A 27,901-nucleotide genomic window follows, 5' to 3' on the forward strand; every position below is an offset into this window, starting at 1 on the left:
CTAGTGAAGCTTCAAAAGAAAGCAGAGAAATCATTACACCAGGAGCTGATTTAGATGGCATTATCAAAACAAAACAAAATGCCATTCGACAGAATTTGACAAAGAGGAACTTAATTGAAGGTGGTCGTACATTTTAGCGTAATGTCAGACAAACCTATAAGGCAAGTGAAGGACAATGTCAATATCAAGTCAGAAAGCCACATCATCTGCATGTTCACAACTTGAAGACATTGATGAGGTACAATCCATATGCTCATGAGGTTAGTTATGTGCTTCTTGTTGATCCACTTCAAGTTCCCAACAAAGAAGCATTTGATAGGTAAAAATGTTTTGAATAAAATTATTATGTGCTTGGGGGGAACCATTCTATAGAAGCTCAAAGACAATTGATGGAGGAATATCTTAATAACCCACGTTTTGAAACAATGAAATGTGTCATTTATGCTAGTTTATCAGAAACAGAAGCAAAGTTAGTGGCATGGGATCATAATTCAGATAATGAATATAGGATGTATATGACTTTCATCCAAAGGGTTAGATTTATTCATAGTGAATTTCAAGAAAAATGTGATGGGGATAGGATACATGTTACTGCAGATTTCCGAAAGGAATGTTCTACGGAAATAGGCTATCAAATTAAAGAAAAAATCAATGCAAAAGGTGGAAAAGGCAACAAAAATAATGATTTATTCAGAGGTGTTGATAACATTTTCCAATTGGCATTTAGAACTGGAGATGTTTGGAAGTTGATTGATGAGATTTTTAGCATATGGGAAGACATTGGCATTAAAAACCAGAGGGTCAAAAAGTCTAAGCCATTGATATGTAGCAACAGTAAATCAGCTCCTGGAATGAAGCAACTTCTAGACGATATGACTATCACACCTTGGAGGGCGATACAAGGAGTGAAAGATGAAAAAATTGTCAAAACAATATTATCTCGTGTGAGGTCAGGGGAATTATCATTGGAGGAAATGTCTGAAGAATTTCAAAAATAAGTTTGCTGAATTATTTTTATTTATTTCTAGATTATAGTTATCTTTTAACTAAAACAGGTTGTTCTTGGTAATATTTGTTATACATATCATTATATTAACTTTTTGTTACTTTATCTATGCAGTCACAAAGTTTACATGAAAATTCAAGAACAAATGTTTAGATTGTTGAATGAAGATAGTTGGGATGATGTTGTACGCAACTATCCAGATTCAAGTTCTACATCAACATTAAAAGCTTTTTATCTTGCATTTAAAAAGGTATCTTGATTTATACATTCATTTTTATTCATTTGTGTACTATTTTTAATTTATAACTTACACATATATTTGTTTATTTTATAAAAGATGAGGAAGGATGATAATGGAGCACCAGATAGTTTCAAAACCTTTATTGAAAAAATAAAGATCGAAACACTGAGGAAGCAACGTATTAAGAATGTTGAACTTGATCCAACTCTTAATCATTTCATTTGGAATGGGCTAGACACTATTCAATATCAAGTGATACAAGGCGACTGTGAAGACATTGCTAAACTCATACCGAAAAAGGAGTATGCCCTAATTATTGCAGATATTCCCCACGGTTTCAATATTGCAAACATTTACTATTATAGTGACCCTTATACTTATCAAGCTCTTAGTAAAGTGGTTGCGGGATTTGTAGAAGTCACGTCATCGCCATTATGGAGATTTGTGACATTTCATTCAGACACACAATTGACAATGATATTGTCAAGCTTCAAGGGGAAAACAAATTCAAGGATGCAGCTTACATGGTAAGACGTTTAAAATGTGTATTTGATTAATGTTGAAAAATTCATTTATGTACAAGTTAATTGAACTTTTACTATTTCATGTTACAGGGAAAAGTCAAATCTTCTTAACAATGAAGATCAATAATTTATAAATGATTGTGAGTTCATTCATATTGATAGTTGGGCAAAAGATGATAGCCATATGTCTATGATTTTTAATCGGGTAGACGGAAAGAGTCATAGCCAAATACTGACTTATGATGTTGTTGTCAGAAAACTAACATATGAAGACAAAGAAACAAAAGGAGAGATAGTTAACATTTATCAAAAACCACAATTATTGATTAACTATCTTATAGACATATGTTCAAATGAAGGAGATTGGGTTCTGGATTTATTTTCTGGCTCAGGTAAGTTTTATTATATGGAATTGAATTTCAATATGTTATTTTTTAATTAATATGTCATTGTACTAATTTACTTCATTATTTCTTTTGTGCTTGATAATTAGGTACAACACTAGCATGTTGCCTTCAAAAAAGAAGAAATTGCATTGCAATTGAAAAATATCCATTACAGTGCAATTTCATTCAGCAAAGAATTAATGCTTTTCAATTTCTTCCAGATGCAATGCAAGAAATTGGGTTGAAGAAAGGGGACTTTAGTGAATCACGTGTGGCAAAAAAGGCAAAGAAACCCCAACCACCATTACATGGAATGTTTGGAAAGACATACATTGGGAGATTCGCAGACATCAAAGATCCATTAGAAGAGGAAAATGAGCAAAAGGAAGCAGAAAATATTGTGGAAGAAGACAATGATGAAACTCTAGAGGACGAAGAGTTTGGATTATGTGACATTGTTGATTAAATTTAAGTTATGCTTGGAAATCAAGCTTTGCAATGTTTTGACTTTGACATTTTATGAGAAGAATAAACACTCAATTAAGGTTGTTATGCATTCAATATTTGTAATATGTGATTTTCGCATTGATTTTTAAGTTAATCATTATTTTTTGAAAAAAAATGATTATTATTATTTTTTTGACATGAAATTCATAAAAAAAAAAACTATTATTTAACCATTTTTAGTTAAAATTTTCGTATAAAAATTGTGATTTTGACATGTCAATTCTAGCAAAAAATTATCAAAACGTGTAGGTTTTTTGTTATATTTATGTTAAAAATGGTTGTTTTTATGTCCATTGCTAAAAAATATTGTTTTTTAGAAACAATTATTTCATATGGATTGAAAAATTAATTAAGGATGTATAAATATGTAGAATATCGAAAATTCAAAATATCGACTTTCTAATTTAAAAATGCAAAACAATAAAAACCTCACTACAAAAAAATTAAAATTAAAATAAAAAACAAGAAAATATGAAGAAAACGACCACTTCAAAAATTATCAAATTTAGAAAATAATTATTTACATTTCATACATTAGAAAATTTAAAGTCAAAAAATAGGTCTTTTAAAAAAAGGGTGTGATGCAGAATACCCACTTTTTTAAATCAGCATGAAAATCACTACCATTCTAAAACGTAATGTACATAAAAAAAATTAAAGTGCCAAAAACTATGCTCTAAAAAAAACATGTGTGTTCTGCATCACCCCTTTTCAAAATCAGGTCACTTTTTTGCTATCTCTACAAAATGGGTAACAGTATCAGTTCCCGTTTCAAAGTTTACACTGTTTATAATACAAACACTCTTTTCAGTTTCAAAAAACATCATATACAATAAATAACAACATTGACAATTTTAAATTCTAAGAGCGAGAACCTCTATGTATCTCCTAAAATTGTCAAGTACGTGATTGCTCTCAAGTGGTGCATCAAGATTCAAGGTTAAGGTCAACGTCATCATCTATGTTAGATTTCCTTAAAACCCAGTAAGTTAGTAACTAATTCGCAATTTTCTAAGTATAAAACCAGAAATACAAACAAATATTACACTGGAAACTTAAATTGCAAATACACTGAGTTTTCTAACTTAGCATACACAGCGGAAAAATAAATAATCAGAAGACAAACACATCTCACACATAAAATACAAGATATACTAAGGAAACCCCACTCCGGGGAAAACCTGCAACTTTGAGTGTCTTTTTTTATCTTCAACGAAAGAATTTTCTTCAGAAAATTACAGCAAGGGAAAACTTCCCCTTCTCTACAAACAAAAAATTGATCAACTGAGATAGATCGATCTCCCTCTAACACACTAGATTTGTCGTATGGTCATGCAAGTCTAACTATTTGTGCCCTGTGCACATAGTACGGACGCGCAGGATTTCTTTTCATGTGCCCATGTGCAAACTAAAGGCTACACTAACGCTATTCGAAATGACGAAATTTGATCCTTACTTGATCTCTCCTTCCTGAATGCTAAAACACTGTGATCTGTTGAACTCTAGTCTCTTCTTTTCGTTGGTCTGACACATTGTTGTGCTCAACTGACTTGCCACTTCCTTGCTCTATCTCCTCTTATAATTTCAACCCAAACCCTAAGTCACTTTCAACAGTTGAGATTAGATCGTGATGAAGGGTTGAGATCAAATCATAAGTTAACTTAGGAAATTTTAATTTTTCCTAAGTCCAAATTTAAGAAATAGTTAAATAAATTAATGTTCTACTAAAGTGGTTGTCTTGTGGGTCCTCTGCTAGCCTTAGAAATTTGGCCAGCAGAACCCTTACTTCTCTACTGCAATCAACACTCCCTCTTAGAGAGGAAGGTGTTTTGCACTACACCCAACTTCTCTCTGAGGTAAACAAATATGCTCCTTGCCAAAGCCTTGGTCAAAATGTTCGTTGTCTGCTCCTTTGTTGGTACATACTAGAGTGAAACTATACCTCTCTGAACAACATCCATAATGTGATGATAATGCATGTCGATGTGCTTTGAGTGATTGTGAAATATTGGATTCTCAAAGAGTTTGATGCAACTCCGATTGTCACAGTGAATCACGGTGGGCTCCAACTCTGTCCTAAACACGCCCACGAGAAGCTTCCTTGACCAAATAGCTTCACACCCTACCAAATTGGTAGCCATGGACTCGACTCGACTGAACTCAATGCAACTAATCTTTGGTTCCTATTGAACCAAGAAACAGTTGTTGATGCAACAATGAATATGCATCCTAATCTGCTCTTTCTCGTCTATAGAGCTCCCTGCCCAATCTGCATCCATGAAGCCCTCAAGCCTCATCTCATCAACTTGTCTATACCATAATCCAAGCTCTATTATTCCCCTAAGATATCTCAACACGTGCTTAGCAGTAACCCAATGCACTCTAGTAGGCTTGACCATAAACTGGCTCAAAGAGTTAAATGTAAAGCATATGCCTGGCCATGTGTCCACTAAATACATAAGCGACCCAATCAACTGTTGGTAAAGTGAGGAATATACTCGTTCCGATCTAGATGTATCTTCCTTCCTCCAATTTGAGACTAGAGGCGTGGTCATGGGCCTGCAATCCCGAATGTGGAATCTCTTCAGAATCTTCAAGGCATACCTTCCTTAACCCAAGAAAATCTCGCCATTACCCTGCCAACCCCAAGCCCAAGGAAATAGTGCATCAGCCCCATATCCTTCATCTCAAACTCGCCTGCAAGATCTCTCTTGCACTCCTAGATGAGCTTATCTGCGCCTATCAAAATCAGATCGTCCACATATAGCACCAGAATAAGCAACTCACCTCCAACAACAATGTAGTAGAGGTTGGGGTTCGCTTCACTCTTGGCGAAGCCCAATCCCTTAATGTAATTGTCTATTCGAGCATACCATGCTTGTGGAGCCTATTTGAGCCCATACAGGGCTCTCTTGAGTCTGCAAACGTGTGTCTTATTGTTGCATGTCTCAAACCCCTCCAGCTGCTCAATATAAATCTCTTCCTCAACAACCCCATTAAGGAACATTGTTTTAACGTTCATATGGTGGATCCTCCACCCCATCTGCATTGTAATAACCACAATAGCCTTGATAGATGAATATTTGGCCACTAGGATAAAGGTATTGTCATAATCAATCCCCTCTACCTGCAACAACTCCTTTGCCACGAATCTTGCCTTATATTTCTCGATTCTCCCATTAGCCCCATGCTTGATCTTGTAGTGTGAAATTTTATCTATTGCAACCACTGGAAATTATTCTTCTAACTCAAAAAATAATTATGTAGTTTATTTGCTACAGTAAATAACGAATAAAATCAAAGCTCCAATTTTCAACATAAAAATACTACGGAAAATAAAATACGGGAAACTGAGAAATTCTAGCGCACAATAAATTTGACACAATTATTTTTGGATAATTGTCCCCAGAAAAACCCAATGCGGGAAAACCGGTGCAGCAAATGAGGGTTTTATTATTAATGTTCACCGGTGCAGCAAACGAGGGTTTTATTTATTAATGTTCAATAGCAATTTTGCGTACGATAATTTAGATGTCCAGTTGTCAATCTAATCTGAAGAAAATATTGTGAGAAATTTCTCTCACCCCACAGCTATTTTTTGCCTCCGAAATAGCTCCCCCAGCCTCTGCACTGAGATGCCTACGTCACCCTCTGCACAGTGCATACATTGGCCCTCTGAAGATTTCGGCCTTCCTTCCTTCAACTCTTCCAGGAACTGAAAAAATTCCTCCCGGAATGCTATTGCTCTCCTCTTCCACCTGCTACTCACCCTCTAACTCTATCTTCTCTACTGAGTTGTTGTTACCGAGAAAATTGAACTGCCTGGGCAATTGAGTATCTGCACTGGATGATCTCCATCACCACATCGACTTTCTTTTATAATCCATTGTTGGAGCATGAATGGCCATTATTAAAACTTAATCAATGGCTAGGATCATTTATGGGTTGATCCGTGTGAGTTTCTGGATGATTCACGCCTTATCTCAATTTATATTGATTAATTAACCATATTCCCTAAGTTTAGACTTACGAAATATTTAAAAATCAGTTAATAATCTAATTGAGACACTTCTAGGCAGAATTTCCAGAAACGATTTCTGGGTTTTGGAGATCTCATGTAGTCTAGCCTCTCCACAAAATTTTGTGGCTAGAACACATTCGATGCTACAAAAATTAACACTCCCTCTTAGCGAGGAATGTGTTCTAGCGTTGTTGCTTCCTGTAGCAGCACTTTGTCTCTGCATCATCTCTTGTTATGCTGCTGATGTTTGGTTGTTGTTGCCCACCAACTACTGCGCAACCCTGATATATGTTGCATCCGCGTTGCTGCTAACCCTGTCATACTGCACTGCAACTCCCTCTCATCTATTGTTGCTGCAACTACAACATCCAAAATAGCCTATCCCTGCTACTGAAACGGGTTCTCCACCATACCCATCCTACTAAGCAAGCAAATTCGTCTTCCAATCTGGAAGAGAAATCTGAAGTGTCCTGAATGTTACTTCTATCCATGGCTATATTTGAACAAATTTAGTGTGTTATTCCTCTTTTTCTCCCGACGCGGACTCTACTCTACAACCTACAGCAAAAACTCTTTGCGTCCAACTAGGATTCTGCTCAGCGAAAATCTGAGCTGCAACTACTCCCTCTGACTGTTGAAATCACTAATCTAGGCAATTCGATCTTCCTACCTCCTTTCAACTGAAAAATCGAACTATTGCCCTAGCAACTTGAACTGCCTGTTCTGGGCTCTGCGTAATTCCTCTAGGAATTTCGATCTGTTGCTCCCTTTGAACAGTGTAATTCCTCTGGGAATTTCGATCTGTTGCTCCCTCTGAACAGCGAAATTCCTTTCTCTACTTCTGAGCTTCCCGGCTGATCAATTTTTCTCTGATATCATGTGAAATTTTATCTATTGCAGCTACTGGAAATTATTCTTCTAACTCAAAAATTAATTATGTAGTTTATTTGCTACGGCAAATAACGAATAAAATCCCAGCTGCAATTTTCACCATAAAAATACGGCGAAAAATAAAAGACGGGAAACTGAGAAATTCTAGCACACATACAATAAATTTGACACAGTTATTTTTGGACAATTGTCCCCGAAAAAAACCTAATGCGGGAAAACCAGTGCAACAGATGAGGGTTTTATTATTAATGTTTAGCAACAATTCTGAGTACAATAATTTAGATATCCAGTTGTCAATCTAATTTGAAGAAAATACTGGAAAAAATATTGTGAGAATTTTCTCTCGCCCCACAGCTATTTTTTGCCTTTGAAAGAGCTTCCCCAACCTCTGCGCTGAGATACCTGCGTCACCCTCTGCGTAGTGCCTATGCTGGCCGTCTGAAGATTTTGGCCTTCCTTCCTTTGACTCTTCTGGGAACTAAAAAACTTCCTCCCAAAATGCTACTGCTCTCCTCTTCCACCTGCTACTCACCCTCTGGCTCTATCTTCTTTGCTGAGCTATTGTTACTGAGAAAATCGAACTACCTGGGCAACTGAGTATCTGCACTGGATGAACTCCGTCACCACAACGACTTTCTTTTATAATCCACTGTTGGAGCACCAACGGCTAAAATTAAAACTTAATCAATGGCTAGGATCATTTCTAGGTCGATCCATGTGAGTTTCTAAACGATTCACGCCTTATCTCAATTAATATTGATTAATTAACCATATTCCCTAAGTTTAGATTTAGGAAATATTTAAAAATCGGTTAATAATCTAATTGAAACACTTCTAGGCAGAATTTCCAAAAACGATTTCTGGGTTTTGGAGATCTCATGTATTCTAGCCTCTCCACAAATTTTTGTGGCTAGAACACATTTGATGCTACAAAAACTAACATGTAGACCTAGTGAGAGCCCACCACAGATTTTCCCTCTAGCCTCGGCACCACCTCCCAAACATCATTCTTCATGATGGAATCATAATCCTCCACCATGGCATCTCTCCACACCTGTTGAGTGGTTGCCTCCTCGTAACTGGAAAGCTCAACATCCAACAACTTCGTCATAAGTGTCATATATTTAGTGTACCTTTGTGGTTGTTTACTCTATCTGACTGATGTGCTAGGAGCACCTACTCGCTCTTGCGCCTCCTAGATCAACTACTCTACCCATCTCGCTCTCCTCCCTATGCTAGGAGTCACTGCCTAAGTGGGCTCTACTCTCTCCTCCAACTGCATGTCCTCCTCATCCTTCTACTACTCGGCCTACCCATCAACATGTATAGTTGTAGTCTGAGGTGTTGGCTGAGCCTCCTGCTTGGGAGACTATTGCTCCTCTTCCTGCACTGTAGCCTGCTCGCGCTCTAAGGACTTGCTCAAAGCCCTTTCCTCCTCAAACTTCACATCTCTCCTTATTATTGTCTTCTTATGTGCTGAAATATACATCCTATACACCGTGGATGTCTCGTTGTAGCCCACAAAGATGCTCCTCTGTTGTGGGCTCCAGCTTCTTCCTCTTCTCCTCCAGAACATGGCAATACACAAGGCTACCGAATATCTGGGAATGTGATACATCCAGTTTCTTCCCTATAAACACTTCTTCTAGTGTAACTCACCCCAGCACCGTGTGTGGGCTCTGGTTCTACAAGAAAATTGTTTTATTGCATGCTTCAGCCTAAAGAAACTTGGGTATCCCCTAGTCATGCAACATGGCTTTGGCTGCTCCAACTATGGCCCTATTCTTGCACTCTGCCACCCCATTCTGCTGAGGATTATATGGTGTAGTCAACTCTCTCCAGATGCCCTCCTTAGCACACAATTTCTTGAATGTGTTTGAGGTGTACTCCCCACCATTATCACACCTCAATGCCTTGATTTTCTTGCCAGTCTAGTTCTCGACCAAAGGCCTTAACTCCAAAAACTTCGACAAGAATTCATCCTTCTTTTTCATGAAGAATATGCAAGTCTTCAACGAGTGATCATCTATAAAGGTGACATAATACTTGTACCCACTAAGGGATGTGGTAGAGAAAGGACCACAAACATCTGAATGAACAAGGTCCAAGATACCCTTAACCCTGCTATCTCTGCTAGGAAAAGATGATTTGGCATACTTGCCAAATGTGTAGCCCTTGCACACCTACTACACACCTCATGTTGATCCACACTGCATTGTGGCAGTCTTGTCACTATCTCCTGTAAAATATTTAGCGCATCATGGTGCAGATGCCCCATGCACCTATGCCATAACTCTCCAAGTTCGTGCCTAAGTCACGAGCCCCTCTGCTGGTCAATGTTGCGGCTGTCTCAAACTGCAATCTATACAAGCTCTTATGTGTAACCCAGATTTGCTTCACCACCTTAGAGTCTGAGGGTTTTATGAAAACCCTACCCTGTCTAAAGGTCATCTCATACCCCTTATCCTCTAATGTTGAAACTAAAACGAGATTCTTCTTGAGCCCAGGTATATAAAGGACATCTCGGAGATAAAGAGGGTTACCAGACACCCTCTCAAATCAAACTGTATGAGTACCCTCAACTTAGTACTTTCCATCATCTCCCATCTCAATGTCAAACTACATGTCCTTTTTTTGATAGTTTGTTGAAGTACTTGTTTCCCATCATATGACAGGATTCACCGTTGTCCACATACCATAAACTGGTAGCCATTGAGCTTTCCATGCAAGCAATGAGTGGAAACTCCTCAAAATGGCAAGAGAAATCATCTGTAAAGGATGCTACTCGGTCCTTCTTGGACCCTTATTGTTAGGGCATTTAGTAGCATAATGCCCAAATTGGTGGCACAAAAAAGCACTTGATCTTGCTAAGATCCTTTTTCTTCTTCTCGCCCTTGGAGCTCAACTCTCCACCACCACTGCTCTTCTTGCCCTTGGATCTGTGCCCTTTGCTGGCTAGAAAAAAAATCTCCTCATCTTCCTTGGCCTTAACACGTGACCTAGCTTGTCTTTGAATCTCCTCTTGGACACAGTGTCTGTATAATCACTCCCAATCTGGAAGGTTTTCTAGGGCATATTATCCCATCCATGAAGGCTTGCCACGATTTGGGGAAACCCAAGAGAGCAAAATTTACCAGATCCCTATCTGGAACTGTTTCACCCACACCATCCAACTCTTCCATTACTTTGGAAAACTTGGTGAGGTAAGACACCACAAAATCTGACTTGGACATTGTAGCATTTTTGAGCTTCTCTTCAATACCAACTTCCTAGCCTCGCTCGAACCCTAATAGAGACTAATGATGGTTGTCCACATGGCTTTGGTTGTCTTCTTCCCAGTGAGGTGAGGGATAATCTGGCCTTTGACTCCCTCCAAGATGATTCTTCTCGCTTTGGCATCCATCTTGTTATCTTGAGCCAACCACTGAGCGTCAAAGGGTGAAGCTGGGACATTATCAACAGAATCCCATAACCCTTGCTCTTCAAGCACTACTGCTATCCTTTCACGCCACAAACAGTTGGATGCACCATCCAATCTATCTTCAAATCTGAGACCCTGATAAGCCATACTGCCAAATCGCACTGCCCAAATACCCTCACAACCAAATCGATTTAATAAATTCGCTCCCTTTGAATAGCAGAACCTGTTCCTGAAGATAAAATTGTGTTTGGTCTTCAATCAGAGGCTTAGCTCTGATACCATCTTAGATTTCCTTAAAACTCGGTAACTGATTCGCAATTTTCTAAGTATAAAAACCAGAAATACAAACAACTATTGCACTGGAAACTTAAATTACAAATACACTGAGTTTTCTAACTTAACATGCACTGCGGAAAAATAAATAATCAGAAGGCAAACACATCTCACACATAGAACACAAGATATACCCAGGAAACCCCAACTCCGAGGAAAACCTGCAACTGTATCTTTTATTATCTTCAGCAAAAAGATTTTCTTTAGAAAATTACAGCAAGGGAAAGCTTCCCTTTCTCCACAAACAAATAATTGATCAGCTCTGAGATAGATCGATCTCCCTCTAAGACACTAGATCTGTCGTACTGCCACGCAAATCTAACTATCTGTGCCCTGTGCGAATAGTACAGACGTGTAGGCTTTCCTTTCCTGTGACCGCGTGTGAACTGGAGGTTGCACTAAGGTTGTCTGAGAAGAGGAAATTCAATCCTCAATCAATCTCTCCTTCTCGGATGCTAAAACATCGCAATCTGCTAAACTTTGGTCTCTACCCTTCACTGGTCTGCCACACTGCAATGCTCAACTATTTGCCACTTACTCGTTCTATCTCCTCTTATAATTTTGACCCAAACCCTGAAGTCACTTTCAATAGCTAAGATTAGACCATGATAAAGGGCTGAGATTAAATCATAGGTTAACTTAGGAATTTTTTATTTTTTCGAAGTCCATCTTTAGGAAATAGTTAAATAAATTAAGATTATGCTAAAGTGGTTATCTTGTGGGTCCCTCTGCTAGCCTTAGCACTTACGCCAGCAGACCCCTTCTCTGCTCCAATCAACAATCTAGTCACTCAGACACTTCCACCATTGGCAAGTGAAAAATATTAGACAAATTATCTCTCTTGGCAACCTCCTCATCATGCATCACCTAAATCAATATCCCAACAAACTGCTGGAAACTACAAATAACTTGGTTCTTCCAATCTATTGATCATAGGCTTTTATAAATGTAAACCAGGTTTTCTCTCCTCTGCAACTAGCCTATTCTTTTTCATTGGGTAAATATATGCTCCAAATCCACTCCAATGCAAATGCTTGTAAACCTGCATCAATAGCAAAGTAGCCAAATGTCTGGAGTTTTATCTATAATTGCATCATCCAACAACCAATTCTCTCATGCAGCATGCCACATTTGACCCAAACTCATTTGTCACAAATGCAAAGGAAGGAAATTGTGTTCTAATGAGAATCCTCTTTTGGAGGATACATGTTTCAGAAAGAAAGCATGTATCCTTTCTATAACTCTGTTGTCTTTAGCTGGAACTCTACCAGGCCTGTCTTCATACCACTTAGGATTCAAAGCATGCGTTGTCATATGCAATGGAAAATTTAGTTTATGCCACCTATCATGAAGAACAACATTTATCTTTCCATTAAGTTCTCCACTCAAATGTTTAGACTCTTCCACTGCATTTCTATTTTCTCTATCATATTATCCGTTGTTTCATAAAACTCTCCTAAAGTAGATGAATCAGTATCTATATATCTAAAGGCCCACACTATGGCTGTGTTACATATGGAGGACAACAATATTCTAGGTACTCCCACCATTTCCTGTAAGCCACATGAGCATGCTTACTACTTGAATTAGGACCACAAGCTCATGCAAACCATGATTCACAGAACAACCTGTTAAAATTGGTACCTTGAGTTTTGCTAGATATATCAAGGCTCATACGAACTAAAAGTCCATGGACACATCTACTTAATCCTGTAGACAACGACAGTTTAATGAAACTTGTTCAAAACTTCTAGACATATTATAGCACCTAACAAAAATTAGTACCCAGAGCTATCAAGTTAGCAGTGTGCTTGGAAACAAAATGAACTACAGGAGAGTAACTAACCAGAAGTATCTCACGAGTATACGCTTTGGCCAATGTTCTGGATCCCAAAACTCCTTCAACAGATCCTCATGGCTGTCCACATCTGCTACCAACGACTATCATTAAATATTTTCTTGACAAACATATTTTAATAAGAGACCTTACATAAAAAATGAAAAGTTAAAAGAAAAAAGCGCATAGTTCATGATACCAATTCCATGTAAAGAACCTAGGATTAATTGCATCAAACAAAATACAACAAGAAACAAGACATAAAAAGTGCAGAATTACTTCCCACCCCTTCAAAAGAATTTGAAAATTCTGCAAATAAAAATAAAACTCCAATTTGCAACTTAAATTTACAGCAGTTGAAAATGTTGCATCTATGTAATTTTATACAAAGTCTACAACACAGGAATAAAAAGTGCACATTAGAGATAAAAATAGAAACCAAATCATAACTCAAGTACTTTGCCATTAGCATTTAATCTTTGTCCTGAAACTATGAAGAATTAAACATCCAATCAATGCAGTTACAAGTAGTTCATGATGCCAATTTCATGTCAAGAACCTAGGACTAATTGCACCAAACAAAATAAAAGAAGCAGCAAGAAATAAAAGGGGAAACATCCCTTACCACCCCTTCAAAAGAAATTGAAAAGCATTTGAAATTTTTTCAAATTAAGATTAAAATAAAACTCTTAGTTGCTACTTATAATTTACAGCAGTCCAGAATGCTGAGTCTATGTAACTTTATAAAAAACCTACAACACAGGAATAACAAGTGCACATAAGAGAACAAATAGAAACCAAAATCATAACTCAAGCACTCCGCCTTCAGCTTTTAATCTTGTCTTGACTCCTTAAACTATGACGATCCAAACATCCAATCAATGCAGTTGCAACTAGTTCAGAGAGTCATTACATCAATAGATGTCAACAGGTAATTCCATAAGTCATAATATCAATACATGTAATTCAAAATGGCTTCAATCTGGAGAAAATGCTAGAACATAGAGTAAACACAGTAACCATAGTAGATCAAATTTTCTGGCATTCAAGAGGGAAACTCACAACTGATGTCGCAACAGGAGTAGTAGAGGAAAACCTTAAAATCATACAACAAAAGGGAGAGGAAAAAATTCCCAAACATGCTAGAATTCACAAGAGTCCAGCTTCTCTTCCTAAAGGATGGAGGATCATGAAATAGACCTGTTACCCCTCATGTCAGCACGAATACATATATTTTCACATTGCATCTATCACCATTGTAAGCCCAAGGTCACAAATCAAAAGCCTTGTAAAAACCACATGAGTCTTTGTATTCAGGTATCCTAGACTTTATGATGGTCACCCATGGCTTATCCTTTTGAGCTAAGTCTTTGGTCTCTTTGTCCTATATAGGATCGGGAGGTGCTGGATGGATCTTAGGATGACGATTGGTTTACAGGAGCCTTGCTTATGTAGGGGTGATCACCGGTGTATGGGCCAATCCAACCTGCATCAGGGTGCACATATGTCTTACCACATAGTTATGAGTCATTGAGTTTGTATGTGGCCTTGGCCTTTGTGCAGTTTTCCTCAGACAGTTCTCAACATGGCAATCTCACAAAATCAATAGTTTCACATTTCCCGAGGCAATTCACTTCTCTGATGCATGTGGTCCTAGAAGTCAAAAAGTCAACTTGGTCCGAAAATGCTCAAAATGATCAAATATGACATGCCACATTGAAAGTTTTCCAAATAGTGAAGGCATCATGTAGTTACAGGTGGTCAAAGTTGGTCATATGGTACAGGTAGCTCCCAGGTGGCAAAATAGGGGCAAGATTAGTCAAAATGATGCATACATTATGTCAAAATTGGTCTACAGAAAGAGAGGAACAAAACCCATGTTTCACTTTTCCCAAATGCTTGAGGGCATTAGAGATCCAATAGTTGGGCATGATGGCATTGCAGAGAGGGTGAAGATGTGGCAACGTGGGGCACTACTTTGGCTAATGGGGTTAGCCATAGGTGAAATCAGGCAAATCTCAACAAACCCAAGTGAAAACCACGCAAAATTCATTGAAGCATTAGTGTTAAAATTGGCAACTAGGGCCAAACTCCATGTGGGTCATCTTATTAATGGAAGTTGATATTTTTCTTTGATCCCTCTCATCGAGAGGTGTAGGATTGATCTAAAGATCATCCGATTCCGATAAGTATTCATGGAGATATGAATTTATTTGTGTTATGGGACAATTCGTCAAGGTCAGCCAGCAACCAAATATAGTATAAATAAAGGTGGCCTTCAAGTCATTTCAACACACTTGGGATCTCTTCCTCTCTACTTGTCTTTGGGTTTTAGTAGGAGGAGAGATCCTAAGCGATAACGCTGCCCTAATCCAGAGGGCAGAAGCCGGAACTTTCGGGAAAAGCCGGAACTGCCGGGAACTGTCGGGAACTGCCTGAATTGTCGGCACTGCCAGGAATAGCCGGAACTGCCAGGAAAAGCCGGAACTACGGGAATAGCTGGAATAGCCGGAATAGCCGGAATTGTCGAAACTGCCGAAACTACCAGGAACAGCAAGAATTGCCAAAACTGCCGGAACAAGCGGGAAGCTGATGCAGAGGGCTGAAGCTGGAACTGCCGAGAACAGCAGGAATTGTCGAAACTGCTGGGAATTGCTGGAATCGCCGGAATTGCCGAAACTGTCGAAACTACCGAGAACAGCCGGAACTTTCGAGAACTGCTGGAACAACCAAAGCATCTGTCTCCGAAGGAGAGCAGCATGCAAGGGACAACTAACTAACATTGGGACAGTTGTATGGTACTTAGCAGCAAATACACCAAGCATGCAATGTTACAGCTAGCATGCAAGGGACAGCTAGCATGCAACAGCAAGCATGCAAAGGACAACAAGCATGCTAGGTACAACAAGCAAGCAAGATGTAGCTAGCACATAGGTCAGTATGGCAACATGGTGCAGCAATGGCACATAATGCAGTACAGTGATGGGTACAGTCATGATTAATGAAGCATGATGAGATGCAGTAGTGATGATGGTGGCACATAATGCAGTACAATGATGGGTACAGTCATGATTAATGAAGCATGATGAGATGCAGCGGTGATGATGGGTGCAGCATGGTGCAGCACGGTGAGGTGCAACATGATGACGAAATGCAGCGCAACGATAGGTGAAGGAGACACCTTGGAGAATCAGTTGAAGCAGCATGTCTTCAATTGATCTCATGTATCATTTTCTTAGAGATGATCTATGCTCTTATCTAGATAAGTCGAAGTGTTGACTTATATTGTAAACATACTATCTCCCTCTCTCTGTTGAACTATTGAAGAACATATAAGAAGAATTGATCAAGGGTTTCCCCACATTGGGGTTTGTCCCTGGCTAGCACCACATCTTGTGTCCTCTTGTCTTGGCTTGTCTTCTGCAATTTATGTTTATGTTCTATCTGCAGTTTATTTTAATGTTGTTGTGATTGCTAATCTGGAAAAGATATTGAGCTAACTGTGAAAATTGAAATAAATTGCTCTAAGCATAGAACATACCTAAAATTTAACATGGTATCATAGTTGAGGTGAAGACAATGCCCAAGCAAGAGTGAAAGAGCAATCACCGAAGACAGTTGGGAAAGGACAAAAGGATCAGTGGATTCTTCATCCCTCTTCAAATTCACCGAGGGTGAAGTCGAAGCAGAGAATATTATCAGAATAGCGCAGCAAAAGTTTTTGATGGCCTACCTAAAGATCACTTCATTGGGAAGTCTGGATCTAAGGTGGAAGGAAAGGCAGATGCCTTGGTTGCAATAAGTTTGGCCATTATGCGAAGGAGTGTCCAAATGGCAGAGACAAATCTCTTGATGAAGATAACAATCATTCCAGGGACATCTTCAATGATCAAAGGAATGACAGGTAATGCAAGTCATCAAGGAAATGGTTGACTCTTCAAAGAAAGCAAGGAACCCCAGGAATGAAGAATCAAATGTTGTTTTTGATAAGATAAATAAGCGTTATCTTGTATTGGCCCTCTCCTTCAAATTTTTTAGGAATCTGGCTTATTGATTGTAGTGCTTCAAGGCACTTCATCGGATAGAAGGGTGCACTCTCTAATTTGGTAGAGATGGAAATAATCATGGGTTTATACTTGGACCCGATGCCACCTATCCCGGAAAGGGTGTAGGGAATGTTACCCCTCAATTGAACGAGGGTAACTCGATTCATTTACAGAATCTCTTTTATGTACCTGATCGCAAGAAGAACCTAGTGTCCATTTTGGCAATGGAAGTCAAAGGTTACATGGTGGCACTCATCGATGGAAAGGTACGTGTTTGAAAATAGAATTTTCAAAGATGTTTTTGAGTTCAGGGTTGTATCAAGTTGCAGGAAGTCCATTGGGGACCATGTCCATTGACACATAACACCAGAGGTCTGTGAGTCAGATGGTGACAAGGATGCCTGAATTCAAAAATAGCATGAAAGTACATGTCTGAGATGTACCAAAGGAAAATCTTACAAGGGGACCATTCCCCTCATGTAGCAGGTCCACAGGTTTAGAACAACCGAGGGGTTTGAGATTCATGATCAGGAATGTCACGTATGCAAGTGGAAGAAATCCCTCTATGGCTTGAAGCAATACTCCCTGGGCATAGTATGAGAGGATTGATAGCTATCAGATGAAGCCAAGATTCACTAAGAGTCAAGCCGATCCAAACCATTGTTTTAAACTTTTAAGGTTGTGGATGATAGACCTCTCATACCAGCACCTTCTGAGGACGACCTATCTCAAATAGGTGAACACCCTCTCACTTTCAGAAGTAAGAGGGAGTTGGATTCCGGATGTGAAATGATAAACTGCAAGCCTGTGATGTTGAACCAGATTTGGGAAATGCCTCTGAGTTTCATAAACTCATTCGCGTTGATGTTCTTGCCTCTTGGTGAACTTCCGTCCGGACATATGTTTTGCAGTTAGCATAGTGAGCTCATATTTGGTTGAGCCTCACTGGATTGGTGCCAAGAATCTTCTGAGATATCTTCAGGGCACAATCTCTCATGGATTGAGATACACTGCCAGAAATATGAAACTGCATGATTATTCGAATGCTGACTGGGCAGGCAGTGTGGAGGATCACTTGAGCACTTCTCAATGCTGGTTCTCTTTGGATTCTGCTTCAATATCATGGATGAGCAGGAAGCAGAAGTTGGTTGCTATAAGCACCACCGAGACCGAATACATAGCTACGAGTATGATATCGTGTGATGCTGCATGGTTGCAGAAGCTCTTAAGTGAGCTGTTTGTACACATGATGAATACCACTATGATTCTCTGTGACAACCAGAGGGGGATTCGATTATTGAGGAATCTCGTATTCGATGATTGCTCCAGCAGATAGACATCAGATACTGCCTTATCTGGGATATGGTAAGTCGATGAGCGAGGAGGCTCCATCGCATTGAGACTGATGTACAGGTCGCAGACATTTTGTCAAAGCCCCAGGGAAAGGTCAAATCTGTGACTTTCCCGAATGAATTGGAGTCGTTGAGAGACCTTCTTATAAGGGTCCTGCATGTTGCATGCATTGAGCTCTAGGGGCTCGGGGTACTTATTGGAGCAACATACGACCATAGAGTGACTCACCCTCCCCTGGTGGTGCGCTATGTACAGGATGACATGTTCAACCTTCCCCTGTGATAACCCATGGCAACTGTGGAACAGGATGATTAGTTCTCCTGTGGATCGGGATGATTAGTTCTCCTGTGGCAACTGTGGAACAGGATGATTAGTTTTCCTGTAGGCCGTGATGATTAGTTCTCCCGTGGCAACTGTGGAACAAGATGATTAGTTCTCCTGTGGGTCGGGATGATTAGTTCTCCCGTGGCAACTGTGGAACAGGATGATTAGTTCTCCTGTGGGCCAGGATGATTAGTTTTCCATGGCAACTGTGAAACAGGATGATTAGTTCTCTAATGGGTTGGGATGATTAGTTCTCTCGTGGCGACTGTGGGGCAGGATGATTCGTTCTCCTGTGGACAGGATGATTAGTTCTCTTATCGAGGCATCCTCCCCATGCAGTTTGGGACTCATGGGAAGTACCTCTCATCTGATCAATGAGCAGGGAAATGGGGCTAGGGACCATAGTAGTACTATCGATGGACGCATCGATGTATCTACTGTACTCCCTATGCTAGGATGACTTCCATTGATTTGGGATCAGTATGAGTGGTTCGAGACACTCTCTTGTGATATTGATCTGGGATCAATAAAACTGACTTCGGGCCAGTAAGAGTGATGTGACACACTCTCTTCAAATGAAACTAACTTCGAGTCAGTAGAGAATGGTATGAGACATTCTCGATTAATTCTTCTTCTTCATGGTTCAGCAGAGCAAAACAGTGCAGGGCACTGATCGCAGAGATAGTACAGTCGGACATATGGATCAGCGGATGGAGTTCTCCCTAGTTGAGAGGGAGTGTTAAAATTGGCAACTAGGTCCAAACTCCATGTGGGTCATCTTATTAATGGAAGCTGAGATTTTTCTTGGATCCCTCTCATCGAGAGGTGTAGGGTTGATCTAGATCATCCAATTCCGATAAGTATTCATGGAGATATGAATTTATTTGTGTTATGGGACAATTCGTCAAGGTCGGCCAGCAACCAAATAAACCCCACTTGTGCTCAACGTTTTAGTATAAATAAAGATAGCCTTCAAGTCATTTCAACACACTTGGGATCTTTTCCTCTCTACTTGTCTTTGGGTTTTAGTAGGAGGAGAGATCCTAAGGGACAACGCTGCCCTAATCCAGAGGGCAGAAGCCAGAACTGCCGGAACTGTCGGGAACTATCGGTAACTGCCGGAACTGCCAGGAATAGCCTGAATTGCCGGAACTGTAGGGAATAGTTGGAACTGCTGGGAAAAGTCGGAACTGCCAAGAATAGTCGGAATTGTCGGAACTGCCGGAACTACCAGGAACAGTCGGAATTGCCGAAACTGCCAAAACTGCCAAAACAAGCGGGAAAGCTGACGCAGAGGGCAGAAGCCGGAACTGCCGGGAACAGTGGGAATTGCCGAAACTACCGGGAACAGCCGAAATTGTCGGAATTGCCGAAACTGTCAGAACTACCGGGAACAGTCGAAACTTCTAGAACTTCAGGGAACTGCCGAAACAGCGAGAGCATCAGCCTACGAAGGAGAGCAGCATGCAAGGGACAACTAACTAACATTGGGGCAGTTGTATGGTACTTAGCACCAATTACACCAAGCATGTAATATTACAGCTAGCATGCAAGGGACAGCTAGCATGCAACAGCGAGCATGCAAAGGACAACAAGCATGCTAGGGAAAACAAACAAGCTAAGGACAACAAGCAAGCAGGCCAGCACATAGGTCAGTATGGCAACATGGTGCAGCAATGGCACATAATGCAGTACAGTGATGGGTACAGTCATGATTAATGAAGCATGATGAGATGCAGCATAGTGATGATGGGTGAAGCATGGTGCAACACAGTGAGGTGCAGCATGATGACGAAATGCAGCACAACGATAGGTGAAGGAGACACCTTGGAGAATCAGTTGAAGCAACATGTCTTCAACTGATCTCATGTATCATCTTCTTAGAGATGATCTAAGCTCTTATCTAGATAAGTCAAAGTGTTGACTTCTATTGTAAATGTACTACCTGTCTCTCTCTGATGAACTATTGAAGAACATATAAGAAGAATTGATCAAGGGTTTCCCCACATTAGGGTTTGTCCCTGGCTAGCGCCACATCTTGTGTCCTCTTGTCTTGGCTTGTCTTCTGCGATTTATGTTTATGTTCTATCTGCAGATTACTTTAATGCTGATGTGATTGCTAATCTAGAAAAGATATTGAGCTAACTGTGAAAATTGAAATAAATTGCTCTAAGCATAGAACATACCTAAAATTTAACAATTGGAGAATCAAGCAAAAAGGTGCCAAGTCAAGTTGTACTAGCCATTGGGGTCAAGGAAACTAGTTTGATGTCAAAAGCTAGTTGTTGATGGGTGTTGCAAAGTCAAAAGATGCTTCCTTCAACGAAATCAAGTCTTCCTCAAGTAAATCAATGGTACTATGGACCAAGTCAAGCTACCAAGAAGCCGTTGGACTGAGACTTTGAACATCCAAGGAGGTCGTTGAGCATTTACGGGACATTTCTCCCCATTTCCACAAATTTCGTGTCAAATGCAAGTGAAGCATTGTACTCTCAAGTGACTTGCTTTCTATTTCACTTCTTCTTTCTCCCTTTTTACTTCAATGGAACATCTGCAAATATATATATATATATATATTTATATATATGTTGCACAAAACTTCTAGGAACCTGGCATTCAGGACGTCCCCATACCCGAAACTACGAAACTCGACCATCATGTAATCTATGAGAGTTAATATAGGCTTGGTTTTCCTTCTAAATTTTCATATATGGGTCTTACTCCCTTTTCTCTTGCAAGATAATGTGTTATTCACTTATTTATAAATTTCTTTTTATGTATATAAACATATATGACATTTTGGATGACGTTTCAGCCGACGTTTCCATTTTTGGGAGGTGATGTTTCTAAACGTACCCCTTTCAAAACTTCAAAACATTTCAGCACTTCGTGCAACCTATATATATATATATATATATATATATAGCTGCTTTTACCAACCCACCATCCCATGAAATATTTGGGGGTGAGCTCTAGCCATCAGTGGGATGCATGCCCCCTTCCCCACTGTTCCCCTGTCCCAAAAATCAGTGCAACATATGTGTTTCTCAAAGCAACTTCCCAAGAAAAAACAACATTAAATTTCAGTACATTCTAACTAATGTAAGAGATATGTGCTAAAAGAACATACAAAATTAACACAATGTGTATGCCTTTAAAGCCTCAGCATGTAAGAGATCTGTGCTAAAGGAACATACAAAATTAACACAATGCTTATGCCATTAAGGCCTCAGCATGGTGTTCATGTTTCAGTGTTGTTCCTGCAGAGAAGCACTGTTGTTGATATATCATGGACGATATAGAAACATGTGTTTGTGTTTCATTAAGTAAAGAAGCTCAAAACTCACCAACTGGATGCAGAACTGCTCCAACTTTTATCAGTACAATTGAACCAGAAATCATCATAAATATCAAAGGATGTCAATAATTATTGAAGTGAAAAGAAAGTCAAAGTGAGCCTTATTTAACTTTCAGATTTCTTATATCTATTAGACAATATTCTCTCTCTAGTGATTCAATATTGTACTGCGTCCCTTCAATTTAAGAAAAATATGGACATGGGTATTTATTCGACATGCACATTCACTTCCAAAATAGAGATTAAATAATTAAAATATTTTGTCTAATGCAAGCTGAAAGAGAACAGGACAAGCACCATCATACATTACATGTAAAAGCATACAAAAGTTTAAAGAAAAAAGAGTAACTTCATTCCTATTATAAACATATCTTGCAATCTCTTTGAGAGCACTCAATATAACATATAATCAAAACACATAATGATGAATGTAGAAAATCAGAAAGAAAGTTATCAAAAAGAAAAGGTAAACTTGAACATTAGAAATGTGTGTCAAAGAAAAACCAGCTTACATTGACGAGGCATATTCACAACTTTTGCTGTTACCCCATGTATATCACTTCCAGAGAATCTCTGCAAAATTCTATACAATATGATTATGCTTGAAGATTCAATGTTTCCAATTCATCAAGTGTGAACACATAACCAACAATTTCCAGCATAACGGGCACCATATTTCTTAGTCATTTTTCAACAAAGATGTGTAGAAAAGGGAACCATCATCATATAGGTTACAATTCCAATTAAACTATCATTTACTACATAAATGACAGCAATAAGCTCATGAACATGTAACCAACAACTTCCAGAATAATGGGCACCGTATTTCTTAATCATTTTTCAACAAGGTTGTGTACAAAAAGGCCACAACAATAGACACAAGTATCCCATCATCATGTAAGTACATTTCCAAATATACTATAATTTACTATATAAATGACAGCAATAAGTTCATAGGTGTCTAAACTTACCAAATGTATATCAATCATTGGAATTTCAGAGCTCTTCCGATTAATCACCAGTAACCACGGAATAAGAAATTTCTCCCTTCCAACTAGAAAAGATCTACAGCAAAAGCAATAGACAATTCTGATACGTTAATCAGAGTTAAAATTATAAGAATGAATGAAACGTAAAACTATGTCTAATGATACATTCACTATATCAAGGAAATTTTTACTAGAGACGGCACCATTTTATTTCCGAAGCTATCTTCTTCAACAAATTTCTTCAGCCAATTAGTGCCATTTGCAAGAGCAACTCTCAGGTTTCAGAAATCAATTTTTTTGGCATCTTTAAATGGCCATCTAGCATGTAATTTCATGTTGAAGATTAATAAAAAAAATGGGCTGAGTTATTACTGTTAATTTGGGGATTTTTATTGAGTGAGGGTTTCGTCTTTAATTGCATGCTAAATGTTTGAAGTAATGTCTCTACAAAAAAAGCTCTTCTTGTTTGCATACAAACTGTTTGAAGAAATATTTACATGCAAAGTATTTGTCAAAATACCTGAAAGAGAACAAACTGAATATCTTGCACTTTGGCAGGGAATTGAATTAGCAATAGCAAAGAAAATCACCGAAGTATCAGTGTTTGGAGACTCAAAGATTGTAATTCCTCAACTATGGAAAGCTAGGTGATTGCAAAACTCAGCTCTTCATTGTATTTTACAAAGGATCGTTTTGCAATCGATGCAATTTGAACAAATTGAATTCTTCCGTGTGTATAGACATCTGAACACAAAAGCTGACTGATTGGCAAACAAAGGTACTACACTAGAGCAGGGGAACTTAAAATTGGATCAAAGGATGACTTTAAACTCACCTATACCATGAATCTTGTAAATAAATATTACGAGCAAAACCTTATTGATAAAGGCTTCCATAGCTGAATAAATGACCAGGCTCTCAAAGTAGAAACCACCCAAACATCCCTCCTCTCAACCAATCGGATCTCAGCCAGGGGTCAAAATTGAACATCTCAAAACCATTCAAGAGGGGTCTAGCAATCCTAGAAGTGCGAATCGAAAATTAGGTGTCAAAAAAAATGTCAATTTTTATTTATACTTGTTTTTAAAAAATTTAAATAATATAACAAAATCCCTGGTGAAGGGCTACCGAATAAATTGTTGCCAGATAAATTGCAGGATATCCCCTGGTTTCCTAGTTCTCATTTCTAAAATCATTTTAGCAGTGTACAAACTCCAAAGTTCTCCTTTACGTAAATACCGAAGTTCTGTCATACTCTTTATGCAACGATTACAGAATATTAGGGCAATTAGCGAAGGGATTTAATTGAATGTACTAGTGGCACTGGCACATGCTTTGGTACAGAGGTAAGGGACAAAAAAATTGCCCGGACAGTCGGTGTGTGATAACTAATATTTAATGGGAGGAGGGAGGGCGACAATATATTAATGTGTGCAGTTATGAGGTGATGGCCTGATGGGCACAATTTGTAGGCAATCTGCGTCCACATTTACATTTGGCAGTGTTGACATACAGAGTTACTGTTGAGATGGCCATTTTCCTCTAACCTATGTGATAACCAAATCTCTGGTCACTCAAATAGGTTGGCCTGGAAAAACATTTCGGCATTTATATATGTGGGGAAAAATAATCATAGATCTTTATGAGAGTCAATTTCTGCGAAGCCTCGAGACCATGTGTGCTCAACGATATTCGATCTGATGACACTATGAGATAATTGTTTTTTGGTACAAATGGATTTATGCCTGTTCGTGAAGGTTTTGGTGGGAGGTTTGGCACTAAGAATCCTCATGGCCTCCAAACCCACCAGAACATGCATGCATTCATTCATCAAGATCTCCTTGTTTTTGCGAGATTAAATTCAATAAATTCCCAATCTACATAGCGGAAGTTCCTCTCATTTCTATCAATGCTCTTGCCCTTGATGTCCAATACTTGGTGTCAAGCTTTCATCTGGAGCATTCCAAGTTGGTGAAGCTTTCCAAGAATTTCTGTCCTGGGGTTTCGAATCTGTAGCTGGAGATTACAGTTTACACAGGTCGCCAGGGTTCAAACTACAATATGAACTTGGGAAAGGTGTTGGACAAATTCTTGGTTCCTATGGACCTGGAGGGAGCCCACGAGAGGCTAGTCGTGTTCCACAACGGGTAGGTGTCTATTGGGAAAAACTCAACCAGAGATTCGAAAGTGGGTCCTCAACTTCACTTGAACATCCAGGCAGAGCCCAATGCGAGGTTTGTTTTCCAGTTTAGCGGCGAGCTCGAGTGCAGTCCGTAGGTCCTGCAAATTCAGGGCAATATTCGTCAACCAATTTTCAGCTGAAAGTTTAGCCACGACAGGAATTCCAAATCACAATTGGTGCTTTGACTCTTATTAGCTCTTACCTCATTTATTCATTCATATATATTTCATTTTTTTTGGTTAAAATAAACCCTAAGAAACTACAACCTGGGACTGGCACTTGGTCTCATCCCTTCGAAACTCATGTCATCCTAGTAGGACAAACAATGCCACTAATGAAACCCTAGTCAATGGTTCACTCTGATTTCACTCTGTCGACTTCACCAGTGAAATCAAAATCAACAAATGACTTGCACCAACTATCTTTCCATTGAAACCTATTCCATACGTCGTGGTAGACCACAGTTAGAAGTTAGAATGGAACCATTGTGGATGGCTTAACACAGTAGACCTCAACCTCAACGGTGGATCATTGTCCACCTCAAAAGAAAATCAAAATCGGCACATTGTGATTTCCCTTTAAAACTCATGGCATCTAGGTGGGGCTTACGACATACAGATTGAAACCTTGGTGGACGGCCTAACACTCCATAAATGTAATGATGAACAAGTACCCTATTGGCATTGGTCTATATTTCACTTTCCATCTGCCTAGCAAATATTGGTTCAATTCCATTTACAATCTGACTAGGTTCTCTTCTATTCCTGCGTTTTTTGTAGATCTTTTCTTGTTGCTCTAAATTATAGATCCATGGGGCTTCTGCAAATTGTCATTCTATTAAATAGAGAAATGCAGGATTCTGATAAATGGGAGCCTTCTATTTCCACTGGTTAGAGATAAAATATTAAGGCAAAAATAAAAAATAGCAAAATGCAAAAGTCTGATGATGGGGGTCTTCTATTTCTGCTATTTGGATATTAAAGACTTAGAGTTATGCATAATTTGAGTCGTTATACTTGTATAATTTGAGTTACTAAATCTGTATAATTTGAGATACATGGAACATGATAGGAAAAAAAACACTTAAGTACACCTTTGTTTTAGGGACAGAATATATTATTTTATTTTGAAAATAATTAATACAATTTATAAAGTTTGTTATTATGTGAATATGCATTTTCAGATTTGACCATATTATATATTTAATGTTGTCATAATGTGATATTTTCTACCTGCCATCTAGTTTTAGGAATTTAATTTATTTAAAAGAAATAAATTTTATTGAAAATGAAATGTAGGGATAATATATTGTTGTCAATTGAAATGTATTTTTTTAAGCTTTTCATTATGGAAGGGCTACATGAATATATGCCCTTCTAATTGAAATTAAGATCAGCCCTTCAAATTTGATCATCGATCCTGGCCCACAAACCAGCACTAACAAGAAAGGAGTGGTGGCCTTCATTAATTCTCCTGCCACGCAAATCAAAGGAATTGTTACCCTGTCTATATCACCATAACATTTGGCAAATGGAGGATGTTACATGCGTGCACAAGTGACACCAAGTTTAATATATCGCGGCTGGATGGAGTATACTCAGGCAAGGGGATCCTCGGACCAGCTAGTGCATTCAATACATTGCAGAATGGAGTTAATACATCTCTTTCTCCGTATCAATCGACTGTCATTCCAAGGAGTTTGTCATGATTCGGGTATGGATTCGGAAACTCCGCAGTTCAATGATCCAAGGTGGCAGATTAGAGGAAGACGAGGATATATATGGTTCAATGCTATTCTTCAAACTCGCTCTGCATTGCTACGGAGTGTCCAAAATTGTGAACAGAGGCAGTTGTTAATTCTTGAATTCCCAAGCGTGGAGCAACAAAGTTTTGTAATGGCAGAATCAGGGGAACCATATCATGAGGACAAGCAGGCAAAAATGAATCGGCTCCTGGCAAGACTATTGGAATCAGTTGAAACTTGAAGTGATGAACACCCTGAAGCAAAGGAGCTCAACGGAGGAAAGGAGTGGAAGACGTATCAATTGTTAATGGATACTAAATTTGAATTGTTGTAGAGCAAGATGGAGCAGTTTCAAGCTGAAGTCCGAACTCAATTGACAGCCATGGACATTAGAGTAGCTGAGCTTGAGGAAAACTCCAGCAACAGAGTAAAGTTCACCATGGATGCGGCTGGGACCAGTGAAGAACCAGCAAAGAAAATGCCAGAAGCGATCCGGAGGCAGGAACAGCAGGACAAGGATGATGAACCAAGCTGTATGGAGAAGTTGACGAAGCAGGACCACCCTTTGCCAGATAAACTAATAGATTCTGAAACCCTCTAATGTTATGTAGATACATACTGTTATTAGGAGTTTTTTGTCGAGAATATAGCAGGCACTTATTTAGAATAGTTGGTAAAATCTGCCATAAGCATAGATTTTCTATATTTTGGACCTCTGAATGCAGTAGAATTTTGGAA

At 38.9% G+C, this 27,901-nt stretch overlaps 1 protein-coding gene across 1 annotated transcript in view; it reads right to left on the minus strand.

Annotated features, from left to right (window-relative positions):
• Positions 1–27,901, minus strand: part of NPU (ATP-dependent helicase/deoxyribonuclease subunit B) — a 120,919-nt gene that overhangs the window by 45,801 nt on the left and 47,217 nt on the right. The window contains exons 4-6 of the mRNA XM_089433164.1: positions 23,220–23,313; positions 22,761–22,821; positions 13,177–13,258 (exon numbers count right to left, since the gene is read on the minus strand). Coding sequence (XP_089289290.1) covers positions 13,177–13,258; positions 22,761–22,821; positions 23,220–23,313 — 237 coding nt within the window. The remainder of the gene's footprint in view (positions 1–13,176; positions 13,259–22,760; positions 22,822–23,219; positions 23,314–27,901) is intronic.

The sequence above is a fragment of the Pinus tabuliformis genome, chromosome 5_1 (assembly GCF_031772625.1).
Source record: "Pinus tabuliformis cultivar Carrire ecotype Pingquan chromosome 5_1, CPIR1, whole genome shotgun sequence".
Lineage (NCBI taxonomy): Eukaryota > Viridiplantae > Streptophyta > Pinopsida > Pinales > Pinaceae > Pinus > Pinus tabuliformis.